This window comes from Trichechus manatus, unplaced genomic scaffold (assembly GCF_000243295.1).
Source record: "Trichechus manatus latirostris isolate Lorelei unplaced genomic scaffold, TriManLat1.0 scaffold00020, whole genome shotgun sequence".
NCBI lineage: Eukaryota > Metazoa > Chordata > Mammalia > Sirenia > Trichechidae > Trichechus > Trichechus manatus.
In genome coordinates this window covers 4,168,097-4,187,351 of record NW_004443956.1, presented here as the reverse complement: position 1 = coordinate 4,187,351, position 19,255 = coordinate 4,168,097, and the positions used below count along the sequence as shown (strand labels likewise).

The following is a 19,255-nucleotide window of genomic DNA, read 5'->3' as shown; positions in this document are numbered from 1 at the left end:
CCACCAATGATCACCCTGACAGGGAATACAACAGAGTCCTGGATGGAGCAGGAGAAAGGTGGGGTGCAGAACTCAAATTCTAGTAAGAAGACCAAACTTAATGGTCTGACTGAGACTGGAGGAACCCCGGAAAGCATGGCCCCTGGATTCTCTTACCAGCCCAGACAGGGATTGGACTGGACTGTGGAACATAAAGTGATACTTGTGAGGAGTGTGCCTCTTAGCTCAAGTAGATCCAAGAGACTAAATGGGCAGCCTCTGTCCTGAGGTGAGATGGGAAGGCAGAGAGGGTTAGAAGCCAGTTGAATGGACATGGGGAATCAGGGGTGGAAAGGAGAAGTGTGCTGTCACAGTATGGGGAGAGCAATTAGAGTCACATAACAATGTATAAATTTTTGTATGGGAAAAATTTTTTTAAAGTAATAGTAATAATAAAAAGAAATATAGCACAGTTATAACAAGCCTAGACTTTAAAAAAAAAATTTTTAACAAAACTTTTTACCAAGTGTTTTTACAACAAGTACAAAAATAGAACAGTATAGTTCTCCCATGTTTTTATCACTCAGCTTCAGCAACTATCAACTCATGGCCAACCCTGCTTCATCTCTATCCTATGCACTTTGCCCCAGCCTACTCTAGATTATTTGCAAGCAAATCACAGGCTTCAAATAATTACATTTGTAACTATTTCTATACCTGTAACGGCACAGGCTTTGAGTCAGACAGACCTGGGGTCAAATCCAGGCTTCACCAACTACTAGCTGTGTGACCTTGGGCAAGAGAATTAACTTCTTTGACCCTACCTGCTATCTGTAAAATGGGCTAATAACAGTGACTTCTCAGGTCTGGAATACGGATGAAATGAGACAGTGTTTCTGGCACAGAGAACTGGGCCTAATGCTGGCACAGAGAAAGTGGTCGATCCAGGGCAGCTGTGCTTGGTATGATTGGATCGCCTATTACAACAGGACTCTTTCTGACCCGTTACCAGTGGGGCCCACAAAGGACAAAATATGTATCAAGTATCCCATCTTCTAAGAAGTGATGCTAAACTCCCTACGCTAACCTTTGAGAGAGAGTAACTAAAAACTGTTTTGTGAGCCCTTAGCCCAGGAGCTTGATGGTAAAGAGGTCCAGACAAATCTCTTTGGATAAAGTGGGTGGAATGCTGGGGGGTTTCCTACCACCCTCCATGGAGAGAACAAGGTGCTTTCCTGTCACCTTACAAAGAGAAAGCAGGTTTTTGAGGCCCTCAGAGAGCGTACCCTGCACACCACACTATAGAGACTGGTGTCTGGCCCACACCTGCTAAAAGTCCACCAGTACGGAAGCTGGAGGGAGCAGCCTGTGGTGGCTGAGTGGAGGGGGTTCTCTGGAAGCAAGCAGTACTTCCTACAACAGCAAAGGGGGCCCTCTCTCTACCCCTTTGCTGCCGTCCCTACCTGAGGCACACTCCAGCTGAGGAAGGGAAGGTGTTTTTTTTTAAATGACGTACAAAGCGGGCACTTTAAGGACTGAACTTATTAGACCTCTCCTGCAACTAAACGTGGTGAAAGAATTTTTGAAATCTAAAAAAAAAATTATAGAAACCTGCCTGCTCTTCCATTCTAGAAGCAGTAAAAGAATCCACAGAATGAGCTCAAAGGGGGAAATGGGAGAAAAATTAAGTTTTTTCCCTTCCACTCCATCATGTTTAGCCCTTTCATTACAAGTTAGATTATTATGACATGTTCAATGGTTAAGCAACAGTACGGAAGTAGAGTGAGGGATGCCTTTAAAAAGATTAATAAAGTGTAGCTATTAGTACAAATAAAGACTTGGTACATCGTATAAACAATGCATAATCAAGTATTAAACTATGTCACCTCTAAATAGAATAAAACTTCCTGAAGATGTATTAGAAAAGCTGTTCTCTCTTTACCCCTGTTTCATTTATTTTCAATTGATTAATATCAACTAAGTGATGCTTCCATGAAGGATTCTACCCACTGTTCCCAAAAGAATGGAACAAGAACAAGGATAGACTGGGTTAAAAAAGAGGGACAATCACGTGCCCCAAGATTCCTGACCTGGGGACAGCGATTCCATGTGCAAGGCCCTGGTTAAAACACTAAACAGTAGTTAAGGGGGCAAAGTAGAGCTTCCTGGCCTTGAAGGAGTTTGGATATAGCAACAGTGAGAGAAAAATATGCAGTCTTTTGAGGAGGGAAGAGGGTGGGAGAAGGAATACAAAATTTAAAACAGCCAAAAGCTCACTAAAGAATCCTTGTAAAGGCTACTGAAAAGAAAATTCATAGCTTTTTGAAAACTCAGATCTTAGTCAATCAGTAATAATAAAATATTATATAGATTCAGAAGCATTCCTGCATTGGTTTGGAAGCTTACTCCACATAAGATCAAGTATTTCTTTTGGGGAGAGTTATTCATTGCTTTCAACTATGGAAGCATTCCTACTGATCTTTAAAATAAAAAGTGTGACTACTGTGGTTGCATTTTGAATTATAAGTAGGCACAAATTCATTCTTGGAAAACATTAAATGCCAAAACAGAGCTACCCCACTAAAATTATGGGGTGTCCAAGCAAACATGACTCTTCAGTAGCACTAATGGCAGCCCTGTGCCACCCACCTGCACAGACACAGGTTACAAGCCTCACCCAGAACTTGTCATCCCCGTAGCTTATGGCATGAATTCTAGTCCTCTGTTTCAGCATCCACTAGCCACAACCCAAATGAGCCACAGAACATACTGCATATGATTTACAGAGCGTTCAGGTTCATCTTCAGCAGAGAGGCCTCCAGTGTGTTAATTCAAGTTTTCTGTTGCTATCATACTACAGCTGATAAGACTATTTCTTGTAAGACTGATAATGATGAAAAGTTAAGTCTAAATTCTTTTCTGACCTACTAAATAAAACTGTTTGAGTAACTGATTACAGTGTAAATCAAGGCAATCAAATTTACTTTTGGTTATGCAATCACAGAACTGATTACTTTTCAAATAAAAATGCAGGGAACTAGATTACTTCCCAGAATAAAACGTAACAAGTAGTAGTTCGCACACTTGCACACATTCGTGTATGTGTGTACACGTGTGGATGAGTGTGTACACACGCTCATGCCCGCACGTGTGCTCTGTCAGTTTTCCATCTGGAAGCTATGATGTGACAGGACAATCGCAAACTACATTCTCGCTCTTTAAATCTATGAATAATGCCCAGATAATCTAGCATGACTTAAACAAGAAATTAATTGTAATGTGTAACTGATTACTCTTCAAGCTCAACAATCAGTCATTCACAGTAGATTGATTTTTCAAGGTAATTTTAGCAATCTGAGAAATATCTTGGGTAGAAGGCAAGACAAAATAACGCGAAGAAACAGAGCAGTTTGCTTCCCACTGTTCAAAGACGACAGATTTCTCAATGGTTGAAGTTCTGCTATCCCATAATCAACAATCCTTCAAAATAAAACAGAGCTAGCCCAACCAGCTCGATGAATAAAATGGTATTACTCATTTAACTATGATTCATTTTTATAATTAATGTCTCCTTTAACAGAATCTACTTCAAACATGACTTTTCACCCAGGGCAAGAAGGGTATATAGGTTACACAGAGGACAAAGACAAAATTAGGTGGAACTCTAGGTAGGACAAGACATTAGAGATGTGACTCTCCCCTTTGAGCCAAGGAAGTCACTTGGATGTAGAAGGAAGAATAACTTCCTTTCCTTCCCCTTCTTATCCTGCAGTCTAAAAACTAAGCCCCAGCAGCACATTTATCTAAGGAGAAAAGAATGATGCGAGACTCCCCCAGGGGAGAATATAAGAAATGACCATAAAGTATTGAAAGTGACTTTTAAATAAACGTGCCAGAACTAATTCATACAAATGGATGTTGTCCCCTTCAAAGTCATTACCTTGGAAATTATATACTTATTCCAGTGATGCTGTTATGAGCACTTTGGAGTTTTTTTCAGAGCTTGGAACTTTCCATATCCTTAAAGCTAGTAAGTTTTTGTACTTCCAGGTTGGATTTGGCCATAGTCAAAAGTCCAGAGTGTCGCCACACTTTTCTTTGGAAAAAGCCTTTCTGGACATCCAAGTCTAGGTCAGGCGTCTCCTCCTGAGTGGTCCCTGAGAAACCTCCCCTTATCCCACACTGCACTTTTCAATCTATCTTGGCATTGCTTACTTATTTATCATCTGGCCCCCACATGAGACTGTAAGTTCATAGGGGCATGGAGTTTATCATCTTACTTATTATTATACCCACAGTCCTAGTATAGCATGTAGAAAACTACAGGCATTCAAGAAATACTGAATGATGCAATACACTACACTACAAAATGGTTTCAAATACTGTGTGTACCATCACCACATACCCTTCCTCCGAAGCCCTCAGAAAGAAAAACCACACCTCTCTAGGTGATCATATATCTACATAGAGGGACTGTAACTTATATATTGGGGGGGGGGCCTTCGATTTTGGATAGTTTTCACTTACGTATAAACAAAAGCAAAAATCATCATTACATTTTCAGACTTAAAAACTTACAACTTTTTCACTCTCAAATTTGCAAGCACAGCCTTATCTTACCTAGTTGTAGTATCTTTATAGTATCTCTGCAGGCTTTCAGCACCAGCTTGAAGTGGCGATAAAGTGGGTAGCACAAAACTCTTCTTCCAAAGGACACCAGGATTTCATGAACGTTAGTGCAAGTCTGTGAAGCACCATTGGAATAAGTAATCATGTCCACAAAATATATTAAATGACCAAAAGCACGTAAGGATATATGAAACTATTTTCAATTAAAAACTATAAATTTGGGTCATCAGGAAGCCATGTAGAAGAGAATAAAACCGTGATATGAGATACTTTTTGTTCACCTTAAAACAATGCATTTACTGTACTCTTTGTAATTTCTCATACTATAACAGCATATTACAAACGCTCCTCAAAATATCACATACGTGGCAAGAAAGTTACAAAAAGTCTTTTAAGAACCACAAATAGGAATCTAAAACACATTGCATTAACAAAATACAGATGCACATAAAGGACGTTTTAAAATATGTTTCACATTTGTATCTTTTAGGAATACTCAAGATACTGTAGATGAAGGATGTAGAACTCTTCAGTGAAGTACGCTCACCGCTTCCTTTTTTGTTACAGGCATGAGTAATACATGATATTTACTTGAGTAATTTGCTTTCACTTATCAAAGAGAAAAGGTTCTTTTTTTGCCCTACTGATTTCTTTAAAAAAAAAAAAAAGAAAAGTTGTATCTGGAACGGTACACCAAACTGACAGTCAATTCAAAACTACTGAAAACCCTAGAGAAAGACAATCTTCAACAAAATTGTTTTTTAATTGGTTTTTTGATAAGCAAAGTATTAAAAATATAACTGATACATAAACCTTGAAAATAAAATTAAAACTAAAGAAACAGCATAATTCCCATGTATATTCATCCTTAACATGAGAGATCTGATTAAGAATACTGCATATTTAGCCAAATATAGTTTATATCTAAAAAGAATTATAAACTTAAAAAAATATATTTACAGAAGTACAACATAAGCTATTAACATGTCTGGCAATTCTAAATTATCTCAAAGGCAATACAAATTTTTCAAAGTAAAATCATAAATATTGAATTATGAAATTATCTAATCATCAACTACTTTGTTTTCAACCTAAGTACTCAATGCGATTATTACAAAAACTGGTTCCCATACTATGTGCTCATCATAGCACTCCATAGAACCCAAATGAGGCCCAGAGAACAGGCTTCTCCACCACTAATGTGCGTATATGTGCACCACCTGGAGATCTTCTACCGATTCTGATTCTGACTCAGTGGGTTTGGGGTGGGGCCCAGAATCTGTCTTTTTAACAAGCCCTCGGCAGAGGCTGCTGGACAGGCTGTTGGTCTGTGGACCATTTTCAGAGTAGCAAGATTCTTGCTGAAGAAGTAATTCTTTCAGTTCCTTAATATTTTACTATTATTTGAACAAAGTGATGCCATGAAACAATCTTGGTTTTACAACTTAAAATGTACTGTATCTAAAATTTAAATTGGAAAGAAAAACTAGTTGTCTTAGTTGATGATACAATTAGTAACTGTTTAAATTGACATTTTTTAAAAAAGTTTTCATGTTGCTATGATGTTGAATAGATTTCAGTGGAATTTCCAGACTAAGATGGACTAGGAAGAAAAAGGCCTGGTGATCCATTTTCAAAAATCAGCCAATGAAAACCCAGTGGATCACAATGGTCCAATCTGCAACCGATCATGGGGATGGCACTGGACCGGGTAGCATTTTACTCCATTGTGCATGGGGTCACCATGAGTTGGGACTCACTTGATTGCAGCTAACAATAACAACTTTTACTGTTTTGATGTGCAAGTTTGTTCAAAACTAGTAAATTTAAAGATACCATCCTTTGATATTTTTGGTGAGATCTGCACAACTATTTTCTAGAAATCGGATATTAAAATAATTATATTAAGAGAGTTATTAGATCTAACCATACTAACAATAGGACCTAGGACAAGTTATTTAAGCTATGTGATCCAAGTGACCTGACATGTAAAATATCAATAACACCTCACAAATTTACTGAAAGTAACAGATGAGGCAATATATGTAAATGTTTAGCACAGTCCTTGGTGACGAATAAGTGGCAGCAAGTAGTATTACCGCTTGGGTGTGATTCCCATCTTTGAGCTCTGAGACCCAATATATGCCCAACTTACAAACAGGCCTCAAACTCCATCCCCCATTCCTCCCCAACAAACCATGCCCCCATTCTTTCTACAAACTGTGTTCCTCTCCCCAACTTCCCAAATACCCAACCTGGCTTCATCAGCATACTATGATTAGAGTAACAAACGTCATCAGAATCTTATTAAAAAGATGAAAAACAAACTTGTACAATAAAGTTTCTGCTTTAAAAAAAAAAAAAAGTCAAGGAATTGCCTGAACCACCCAAAATGAACTAACAATGAGAGCAGAATAACTTGGTGAACAAACAAAATCTAAACAATTGCAACTGAAAATCATACCTCAAGCCAGCACAGTGTTGGACTCAATTTTCTGATATTCCATGCGGATTCAACCTTTTTATTGGAGAAAAGAGTACCATCACATTAGAGGTAATGCCAATTTAAAAAAAAGCAAATATATCCATTTACTCAAACAGTGTCTAAGTAGTACTGACGTATATAAGAACTAAGAGGTGATCATGACTGCAGAAATGTAATCGCTTCACTGATGCAGAGGCTATCAGAAGCAAGTTCGGTCTACTCTCCCTGGAACTTTATAAAATAAAGCTTTTTTGCTGGTAAGAGTGTCAGAACAAAAGAGCAAATAAATACGGGGTTTTGAACTTTTAAAGCAAAGTGATGATTGCTCAATTTCTTTCCTTCTCAAATAAGTTACTTGTCTCCCAAACATTCCATAAATAATCTACCAAAAGAATCAAAGATAATATTGAAGTGCTATCTGTGGCACTTAAAAAGTTGCTCAAGAATTTGGTCTTTCAGAAAATGCTTCTAAGAATAAGTAAATTCTAGAGATGCTCTCAAAGTCGCCAGACTTCATGATCTCAAATATGCAAATACAAGAAACAAATGGTAAATTTTATCAAGTATAACTAAACATTCACTCGTTTTTTCAAGCAATACTATGAAGCACTTAATTTGTAAGAAAACATTTTCTCCAACTGTAGTCTTTAAAAGATGAGTGGGGAAAGAAAGCATTTTCAGTTATATTGTACCCTTGATACACTTAGATACTCATTACTATTCATTTTAGAGTCAAATGTAAACCTCAAGAGTCACTTTAGAAATTTTCAGAATCACAACAATAAAGTTGGCACATACTGAATTCTAATTCTAATACTATGCTAATGTTATTATGTTGAGTGAGGAAAGCAGATAAAATAGTATAAATATACGTTCTGATTCAATGTAAATACACACATATACATACACGTGCATACCGAAAGAAGACTGGAAAGAGATACATCACTTTGTAACAGCGGTCATTTCTGATGGCTGAAATTTTAATTATTTCCTTCATGTGTGCATTTTTCTTTACAATGATATGAATTATTTGTGTAATTTTCAAAAGAGGAAAGAATCTGCTCAGGTAAAAAAATAATTTCTTGAGCAAGGACAATTATAAACAAGTATGGGCACACATTAACTGGAAAGCCTACCATATATTTACATAAATAACAACTTGCACCTTCTACATTTGTTTGCCAACCAAGCCCTCCCCCCATGAGGTATTTTCATAAGCACACTATGCTAATTTTTTACAGCAACCAGTAAAAAGAAAAATTGGCATAGCGGTGTTTACGAAAATATCTCGTGGGGGGACGGCACCGTTGACAAACGTAGAACGCACACGTTATTTGCGTAAAAATATGGTATTTGGTTTTCCAGTCTTTTTATGTATGATCAAGGAGTCCTAGTGCTCGGTGGTTAAGCAGTCAGCTGCTAACTGAAAGGTTGGCAGTTTGAACCTACCAGTCACTCCGTGCAAGAAAGATGTGGCAATCTGCTTCCATAAAGATTACAGCCTTAGAAACCTTATGGGGCAGTTCTCCCCTGTCCTATCAGGTGGCTGTGAGTCAGAATCGACTCAGTGGCAATGGTTTTGGTTTGGTTTTTGGTTTACATATGATCAGTGATACAGGTGGGAAAGAAATTTCGCTCTGTTTACAAAATCAAGTATGGTTTAAGAAGAGATACACTAAAACCTATATTATTTTTAAACGATCATTTAAAAATGATAATTTACAGATGGATTTATATAACAATCCTTTAGGTAACAAAAAACTGAGATCCAGTAGTTTGAAAAATCTGATTTATATTCAATTTTTCAGAAGCACACATACCATATGAATTGAAGGTCACTTGAAGTTGAATGCAAACATTCCCTTTTTTGTAAAACGCTATCATACCTCGCATCCGCTAACTGATAGCTTGGAGAAAAAGTGTAGATGGGTATGGTAAAATTTACAGCCTTGCCAATACCAAGAGTCATGTAACAATGGCCCTCCTCTTTGGCTAGTCACCTCCTAACAGACATGAGAATTCATTGTTGTCAAGTTGACTGCGACTCAACAACCTTATAGGACAGAACAGAACAGCCCCCATAGGGTTTCCAAGGCTATAAATCTTTACAGAAGCAGACTGCCATCTCTCTCTCCCGTGGAGCAGCTGGTGGGTTCAAACCGTCGACCTTTCGGTTAACAGCCAAGAGCTTAACCACTGCACAACCAGGCTCCTCGAACAGAGATGGGAGCTCAGGGTATCTTGCTTCTCTACTCTCAGCCTTAATTTCTTAAACTTCCCCACTCTGCTATTCAGTAGATTAATCTCAAGAGAGAAAAGAAAAAGACTAAATAAGCACTTTGCTTTCATGCTCCTATCCACCACCAACACACACTTGCCCCTCTGCCTGCAGCATCTCCTAAATAACTAATCATAACAAGTGTTACTCTCAACAAGACAGCGGATGCTTTAATAGAGTTTACTCAGTGCTGTAATGTATGCCAACATGCACAAACACACATGTACTTACATTCTTCTCTCCTTCAGTGACACGAGTTTCGTAGCAATAGGCCAAAAGGATATCAATCAAACTGTAGTACACTTGACGGTGGGCTCTCTTATCCAGCAGGTAAGATTTATTGACAAATTTTCGTAGCTGATATTTCTCATCTTCAGAAAAAGACACTAGAAGAAAATGGTTTTAAACATTAGATGTTTTATTCAGTTTTGTAAAACCCCATGTGGAAAGTCTGTCAAAAATAGAACTCTGATTATAGAAACTGAAATAAGAGTTATTTCTATTTAACTGTAGATATGTAAACAACTTTGTAACTAGACTTCGCACCTAGTGATGTTAAGAACTATGTACTTGCTCAAATCCTAGTCGGGCCAAATAAAGGAGAAATTTCTAAACAACATTTTTTCCTAATGTCCCAACTCTCTTGTTTTGCTAGTGTTTTGTATTAAGACATCTAAATGTCAGTTACTGACTTTTAAATTAAGATAATACATTTTGACAACAAAACAAACGGTAAGAGCTAAGTAGAGAACTCTGAAAACATTCATTATCCATTTAGAAAGTTGTGTACAAAGTAACAGGAATATTCCGATATACTGATCAATTTTAAGGGCATAGTCTTTATTTTTTAATATTATGTACATACACACAAAGTTTTACATAAATGCATTAAGTGTCGCCACATTGCACATATTAGACTAGTAGGAAGAGGATGCTTCTTTTCAACAGTCTGCTTTTCCTCTTCTTTTCCTTGGCACCCTCTCCCCACCTTCATCATCAGCAGCAGCCTCCCCCATATTAGAAACTTAGTATATATCATTCCATATTTTTGCCACATTTATGTAATCAAATACAGACACACAAATGTAAACATAAGCGAATTTCTACTATTTCTCCCTTAAGAATTAGGTCACTTTTCTGCATCTAGTCTATCTCACTCAATAACACCTCTTGCCAATCCCTCCAAGTCAGTTAGCACTTAGCTAATTTTTCTAAGGGAGTATAATATTCCACGGTGTACCTTGCTCTAGCCAACCACTCCCCTACCAATGGGCATTCACTGTGCTTACAGTTTTCTGCCACTGCTAATAATGTTGCAATAAATGTCCTTGCTAACAATGCTGGAATAAATGTCATATATCCTTGGATATTAGAGGCTTGATTTCCATAAAACAGATTCTCAAGAGCAGATTCCCTGCATCAAAAAGTATATGTGTTTTTAAAAGATACTGCACTTAAAGGCTGGGGTCCTGGTGGCGCAGTGGTTAAGAGTTCAGCTGCTAACCTAAAGGTCAGTGGTTTCAACCCACCAGCCACTCCCTGGGAGAAAGATGTGGCAGTCTGCTTCTGTAAAGATTACAGCCTTGGAAACCCTATGGAGCAGTTCTACTCCATCCTATAGGGTCGCTATGAGCCAGAACCAACTTGACAGCAGTGGGTTTGGTTTTGGGTTACTTAAAGGCTACAGTAACTCTCCTTTCTAAAAGTCATACATAGAAAAACAAAACCAAACCCAGCATAGACTTTCCCTTTCTTACACATACCTCCCACCCCATCTCAGCAATAAATGTAATAGGTTTTTTCTTTCAGTTGTTTCCAGTCTAGTGGATGAAACATGACTGGCAGGCAGAATTCTAAGGTGGCTCCCAATACGTCATATTGTGTGGCACGGAACCTGTGATTTGCTTCTAACAGACTATGGCAGAGGTGATGGGACCATCACTCCCATGATTATGTTATGTTATTAGCTGACTGGAACCAGAGATTTGCCTGCTGACTTTGAAGAAATAAGCTGCCTATTGTCAGAGGGCCTGTGAGACAGCTGTGGCAGGGAGCTGTGGGGCTCCTAGGATCTGAGAGTGGCCCCAGCTGACAGCAGCAAGAAAGCACAGACCTCAGTTCTATAGCCACAAGAAACAGAATTCTGCCTACCATCATGTGAGCTTGGAAGAGGATCCGGAAGCCTAGAAGGGAACACAGCTGCCAGCACCTAGATTAGGTGAGAACCTGAGCAGAGGACCCAGCTAAGCCATGCCTAGACTCCTGGCCCACAAAAACTGTCAGAATGTAAATGTATGTTGTGTTAAGCTGCTAAATTTGTGGGAATTTGATATGAAGCAACAGAATACTAATACAGTGACAAATCAGTGTTATTTTGATTAGTATTTCTCCAATCGCTAAACCTTCGGCATTATTTCACATGCTTGTTGGCAACAGGGATTCGCTCTCCTGTGAATTGCCATTTTCATTTTTTTTGCCCATTCTTGTCTACTGGGTGGCTGTCTTGTCAAATCTGTACATTACAGATATGAATCATTTCTCCACATCTACTGCTTTTCTATTGACTTCATTTATGGTATCTTTTGCCACTGAAGTATTTACTTTTTATGCAGCCAAATATGCCCATCTTTTCTTCCCCCGTGCCCCCTTGGGTTTTTTTTTTTTTTTGTGTGTGGCAATATACACAACCAAACATACATCCTTTCTAGAGAGTCTGGATTTATAGCCCCGGTTAAGGTTGCCTTGGATTGTCCATGAAGTCTCTTAGGTTTTCTTTAAGATATATTGTTTCATTTCTTACATCAAGTTTTTAATCCATCTGGAAGTTGTTTTCTCATATGTTTTAAGATTTCAGTTTATTCTAAACGCATAGTTAACTGTGCCAGCACAGTTTACTAAGTAATCCATTTTTTCCACTGTACTGAACCACCACCTTTGTCAAACAGATCTGGTGTTTTATTAAAAATTATTTCAACAGAGTGTGCTTCTTAGTTCAAGTAGATACATGAGACTAAATGGGCAGCTCCTGTCCAGAGGTGAGATGAGAAGGCAGAGAGGGTCAGCAGCTGGTTGAATGGACACGGGAAATCCAGGGTGGAAAGGAGGAGTGTGCTGTCACAGTATGGGGAGAGCAACTAGGATCACATAACAATGTGTGTGTAAATTTTTGTATGAGAGACTAACTTGAATTGTAAACTTTCATTTAAAGCACAATTAAAAAGAAAATTATTTCAATGTATTTTCAGTTTTTGTCACTCTTCCAAATATAGTATTTTCCCCATTTCAATTTTTAAGTACTTACTGATATAAAACACAAGCTGAAATACTTATTAAATGCTAGTGATAAAAGAGAACACTTCAGGTCTACACTGGTAAGGCTAGCAAGTATAAAACTGTAGTTCCTTCTAAGTTTCCATGGATGCCTACAATTTACACACACAATCACAAAGTAGTTTCTCAACATAAAGTATTATAAAGACCATGTAATATTTTTTTAATTAATTGTGTATGTGGTGCAAACAGTTAACATGCTCGGCTGTTAACTGAAAGGCTGGCAGTTCAAGTTCACCCAGAGGCACCTCACAACAAAGTCCTGATGATCTATTTCCAAAAAATCAGTCAGTGAAAACCCTATGGAGCATAGCTCTACTCTGACACATGGGGTTGCCACAAGTAGGAATCAACTTGATGGCAACTGGTTTTATTCAATAACGTATTATCTTATGATAACAAAGCATAATCATTATTAGTGCAGTGGTTAAGAGCTCCACTGCTAACCAAGAGGTATGCAGTTTGAATCCACCAGCCGCTCCTTGGAAACCCTATGGAGCAGTTCTACTCTGTCCTATAGGGTCACTATGAATTGGAATTGGCTCGACGGCAATGGGTTTTATACATACAAAGTTAAATACATCTCGTCTTAGAGGAAGATTTACAGAAAGCAACAGCTAAAAACATAGACATGCTTAGTTCTCAGCTATTATAAGTAAAACGAGGCCTACTACTTGTCTTAGAGTAATTTTTAAAGAAACATAAACATCTAGTATATAAAGTTACCAAGTAAAAGCATTTTCAATCCATTACCTCTCAAAATAATTATTTTCTTTCCATGCCCTATGAGAGAACTACTTTCAAATTCACTTAAAAAGTGTTTAAGCCCAGTATAAGGAGCATTCAGCTTCTAGTTCTGGTGCTTCAGATCAAAGTAAAGTCAAAATAGCTTCCAACTCCTTCTCTCTAGCTTTTAGAATTGCTGATCACATTCAGGTAAGGACAGGCCAAGCTGCTATAACGAAGAGTCCAAATACAGTGGCTTAAGTTAAGACATGAGTCTCTCTCTCATACGACTATCCTGACCCTGGAATGACCTAGCACTGGTAGGGCACCAGCATCTGCATCACACAACCACCATCTCTGGGTCCAAGATAGCTGCTGCAAGGGGTTTACCATTTTCCAACCAATGGGAAAGCAGAAAATAAGAAGAGGACAGCAAGTACCTTCTTTTTTAAAGAATTGATCTAGAAATTGTGCATATCACTACCCATCACCCAGGATTAGTCACATGACCACAGCCAGTTACAAGGAAGGAAAGGAAATGCTGTCATTAGCAGAGCAGTTACGTGCCCAGCTGTAATCCAGGAGGGCCTCTTACTAAAAGAAGAGGAGACAACAGGCTGTCTCTGCTACCTTTTCAGAGACCAAAAGGTATCCCACTGCCTTCTGAACATTCCCAGACTCCACTCTCTTGACAGCTAGCTACCCAGTTCCCTCCTGCCTCTGCTCAAGGAAAAAGACTGCCTTTCTGCTCATCACAACCTGGCAAAGGCCAGAAGGAACAGGGTATGATTACTCACACATGATGGATCCCTGCATCTCTAAGTTTCCAAACTCACTTTTGTCCTCTCTTAGGAGGCTTGTCCTCTCTTATGAGCATTAAATTTAACATGGCTTCTTTTTGTTTTAAGGCTTCCAGCAGTTTTGCAGCCTGTCCTCTGGGAAAAAGCCTTAAATACACTTATTTTAAATTACTAGAAGCAATGTTCCTTTAGTCATTAAAATATATTAATACAAAAAACAGGCTTTTGAAATATATTTATATTTTTCATTAGAAATCTTATGTAAAAAAATGAGAAAAAATATATTTGTACAAACATTGTTTATGTAAACCACAAATAGCTATAAGAATGCATTTAACAGGTTGCTCTGAGTCAGAATCAACTCGATAGCAACAGGTTTGGGTTTTTTTTGGGTTTTGGTTCAGGAATATATTCACTGCATGAAGAAAGTACACCTGGCAAAGTATTTTAAGACCCTCTTGTACTTCACAAGAAGGTTCAGAGATAGGCTATTCCCTTAGGTACAGTTTTGGAGATGTTCATTAATTTAGCTAATAGGATAGCACCAGGTGTTCATGATGATATTCTCTCACAAGAGAAAAGGCTTTACAACCTAGTTGACTAATAAAGATCTCTGCTTCCAGATAACTGTGAATAACCATGTAAGTGTGCCTATAACCATTTAACAACACATCAACTCGTATTTATTCCTCGATTCTCAAGCAATCATACCTGTGTAAGTTTAATGATTTGTTAAGGTTGATCTGAGAACTGTAGGTTCTGATGCTGCATTACCACCTGCTAAGTGAGACCTCCTCGTCTGCATTCGTGCAGGCTAGGTACCCCCCAGCCTCTCCTTAAAATGCCACCACCTTTTTCGAGGGGTTTTAAGCGCTATTTTGGCCACCTTATTCATTAATAATACACAAACATATTTAAAATCCGAATTCAAGCAAAGAAGCCAGGAAATTATAAACAACAACAACCCAGGAAAACACCAGAGAAACCACAAGTCGGAGCTCCCCAAGGCCTTTTTTAGAGAGTTGTAGATCCTATCACCCCAAGGGAGACTTGGGGAGGCTTGCACACAATCCAGGTCTAATCGAACAGCAGTACCGGAAATAGCTACAGATGCAGTGCCAACAATACTTGGGTGATTGCCACCACGAGTAACATTTGTCAAGCATTTGTATGACTTAGCTACACTACACAGCAGCTTTGCTATGTAATTCACAACATTTCGGTTAATTATACTTCTAAATATAATCTACAGTGAAACAAAAGCCAGCTGAACACTCAATTCATTTGGGAAAGAAACTGTTGCCCTCGCATTGAAGCAAATGGCCCAGGACCATCGCACAATGTGGAAAACCCCATCAGTACCTTTGAGAACTGCAAAGGGACTCCTATCAGAACGCAAAGATGTCAGTCTGAGGTCTCCCTCTCCTTAATATTTTCTAGTTTTGCTACTTTTAAGTCCTCCCTTCCTCTCTTAATCCCCCTCTGAAACATCCCTGTCCTCCCTAGGTTAACAATTAAGTCATTCACAACCTGGCTCCTCTCAGAATAATGCAAAGCTCTCTATTGCACTGTACACTTAGTGGACACACATCAAGGGAGCCAGACCAAAGTGCAGGGGCATTCAAACCTTCAGTCTGAATGGGCAGCCCCGCAGTGCTACAACTTTCAAAGCTGACACTGACAGCTATCTCTGCAAACACTGAGGGACTCGTTGGTGCCAAACAGGATGTCCCTGCTTGCAAGTTCATTGACTATAAATGCTATGTGGTGTCACAGCAAGCAGTAATGTGCCAAGACTCTTGGGCTGAGCTTAACCACTGAAAGACAACATGGGAAACGTGGTGAGCCCATACTCATGAAACTAGGGCTCAGTGAGAACACAGCATTTAACACTTCCATTTACAAGTCTTTGGGGAGGAAAATCGGGATCATTATAAAGCTGAAGACGTTAATAAATGTCTTAGTGTTATAACTCAGAGCTACAATGAAAATGACAAGAATCATATTCAAGGCAAAGATAGGGACGAAAGTTCACCACCTAAGAAGTATCTGGAATTCAAAACAAACCAGGCCAATAGTTTATGACTGAAGAGGAATCAAAATCCGCCCTTCACCTATACTGTTATATCTGGCTGGCCACATCTGCTTGAAGGAGTGTTAACAAGCGAACACTCCACTGGTACGATACAGAGGGGAAGAGGGCCCGGGAAGCAAGGAAGAACAAAGAAAAAGAGGAGAAGAGAAGATACGGCAGCATCCTGCTCCTGGGCTAAATAGCGAACTTTAAGGTTTATTTCTTTTCTCCCATATTTTATGCTGGGAACACAAATTTTATCCTTCAACATACTTCAATTTATTCCTTCAATTCTTGGTGTCTCAAATATCTGAACAAGAAAAAAAAAAAGAAAGAAAAATCTCATTAAGAACTTTCACTTAGAAACTTGGTAAATATGCAGAAATTGTAAGCTCACAGAGAAGCCATTTGATGCCTGGCTCTCCTACCACTGATTTTACAATCTGCTAAGGATTTTAAGTACATTGTCTCATTTAATTCTCAGGACAGCTCTATGAAGCAGGTGTTAAAAGATTTCTACGGTAACCCAGAGGAGTTTCAAGATCACACACTAGTCTGTGGTGGAGCAAGGAGTTAAGCCCAGAGTCTCATATTTAGCTAGTACCCTATTTTAAAAAAAAAAAACCCAAACCTGTTGCCATCGAGTCGACTCCAACTCATAGTGACCCTATACGAGAGAATAGAACTATCCCATAGAGTTTCCAAGGAGTGCCTGGTAGATTCGAACTGCCGACCTTTTGGTTAGTAGCCATAGCTCTTAACTACTACACCACCAGGGTTTCCTAAAACACACCAGGTTCAGCCATGGCAGACACGATGACACTGCCGTGACTCAGATATACTTACCCCTATATTTGGCATACTTAGAAGAGTTTCTATTCAACACAGAGCTCAAGTCCTTCTATCTCAGATCACATGCCCTTGCTATTTTCAAAGCTGATTTTTAGAATGAATCGCTAAAATAGCTTAGCAGACCACGACTGTTTCTGAAGCATCAGTCTGGATATACGCCACAGGTCAGATGAAAAGTCCATAGGGCCAGGGGTTAAAAGGACAGACAGGGTCTATCTCCTATTAACAAGGATGCACGGAGAACTAACGGAAAGCACTGTTAACACAAAAAACAGGAGAAAGAACAACCTACAATTTACCCAAGTAGAGCAAGCTGGAATTTAAAGGTAATGCCTTCTCTTGATCTGTAGGGCAACTAGCTCACCCTTGTGGATGGAAAACTCAACTACACAACCACTGATGTCCTCTCACATCACCTCGTTGATATCCTTGATGACTGAAGTCTGAACAAACTTTTTCAGCAGATCTACATGGCACAAACAGACAACTCTCTAAGTTGTGTTAGTAACCCTACACCTAAAAATTTGTCTATATAATGTGTGAAGTCTCTGAAAGATTCTTGAACATGAATTAAATATGAAATCCACGTTCTGGTGGGAACCATAAATGTAAGAAGAGTCGCCACAGATGAGCTTCTGTTGTGCATTAGAGTCAATTTTTTTGGATGATCTAGACTACTCAAAACTAACCACAAAAATGTGTACTACAATATTTATCCTACAAATATTTACTGAGTACCTATTATGTAACAGGCACTATGCTAGACACTGAACATACGGCAGATAAGCTAGACGAATTCCCTGCCTTTAAGATGTTTTCCCTCTTATGGTGAGAAATAACATAAAGAAATACATAAACAAGAAAAGTTTGAAAGAGTGATTAATTGCTCTGCAGAGAATCAAAATAGTGTGATGCAATAGAGTCCGTGAAGTTACTTCTGACTGAGTGGTCAAAGGTCACAGCATTATCTGTAACAGAAAACTGTAAGCAATCCAAATGTCCACCATTAGTAAACAGCCCAAATAGCCATCAGACATGATACAAATATCCAACAAAATACTGGACAGCCATAAAAGATTCAGGTAGATCTGTAAGTGCTGATATGGAAGATCTTCAAGATATACTACAAAATGGAAAAAGCAAGGGAAGAACAGAGCATATGAGTTTACGTGTCTTAGTCATCTGATGTTGCTATAACAGAAATACCACAAGTGGATGGCTTTAACAAAGAGAAGTTCATTCTCTCACAGTCTAGTAGGCTATAAGTCCAAATTCAGGGTGACAGCTCCACGGGAAGCCTTTCTCACTCTGTCGGCTCTGGAGGAAGGTCCTTGTCATCAGTCTTCCCTTGTCTCGGAGCGTCTCAGCACAGGAACCTCGGGTCCAAAGGACCCGCTCTGCTCCTGGCACTGCTTTCTTGGTAGTATGAGGTCCTCAAGTCTCTGCTTGCTTCCCTTTCACCTCTTGTAAGATAAAAGGTGGTGCAGGCCACACCCCAGGGAAACTCCCTTTACACTGGATCAGGATGTGACCTTAGTAAGGGTGTTACAATCCCACCCTAATCCTCTTTAACATAAAGTTACAATCACAAAATGGAGGACAACCATACAATACTGGGAATCACGGCCCAGCCAAATTGATAACACATTTTTTGGGGGACGTAATTCAATGCATGACATTATGCGTATAAATTTCTTAAGCAAATATTTAGATATCGGTATCTTACTTCCCAAAACCAGCCAACAAAAACCCTATAAATCACAACGGTCCAATCCGTAACCACTCATGGGAATGACACAGGACCAGGCAGGGTTTCGTACTGTTGTGCATGGGACCCCATGAGTCAGGGGCCAACTCAATGGCAGCTAACAAAATAGGCATTAAAAAGTACCTCAAGTTTGCCATTCAGCCGGGGACTGGGATAGTCCCATAAAACAAAACAGGACTAATGAGGCACAGCAGTCCAGGGACAAGGGCTAGAAGGCAGAAGGGGACAGGAAAGCCAGTGATAGGGAACCCAAGGTTGAGTAAGGACAGTGTTGACATGTAATGGGGTTGTTAACCATTGTCACAGGGCAACATGTGTACTAACTGTTTAATGA

At 39.0% G+C, this 19,255-nt stretch overlaps 1 protein-coding gene across 2 annotated transcripts in view; it reads right to left on the bottom strand.

The window, feature by feature from the left end:
- Window positions 1-19,255, bottom strand: part of SHQ1 (SHQ1, H/ACA ribonucleoprotein assembly factor) — a 128,495-nt gene that overhangs the window by 80,253 nt on the left and 28,987 nt on the right. For both annotated transcript variants that reach the window (XM_004372703.2, XM_023727920.1), the window contains exons 7-9: window positions 9,603-9,757; window positions 7,073-7,126; window positions 4,600-4,723 (exon numbers count right to left, since the gene is read on the bottom strand). In XM_004372703.2, coding sequence (XP_004372760.1) covers window positions 4,600-4,723; window positions 7,073-7,126; window positions 9,603-9,757 — 333 coding nt within the window. The remainder of the gene's footprint in view (window positions 1-4,599; window positions 4,724-7,072; window positions 7,127-9,602; window positions 9,758-19,255) is intronic.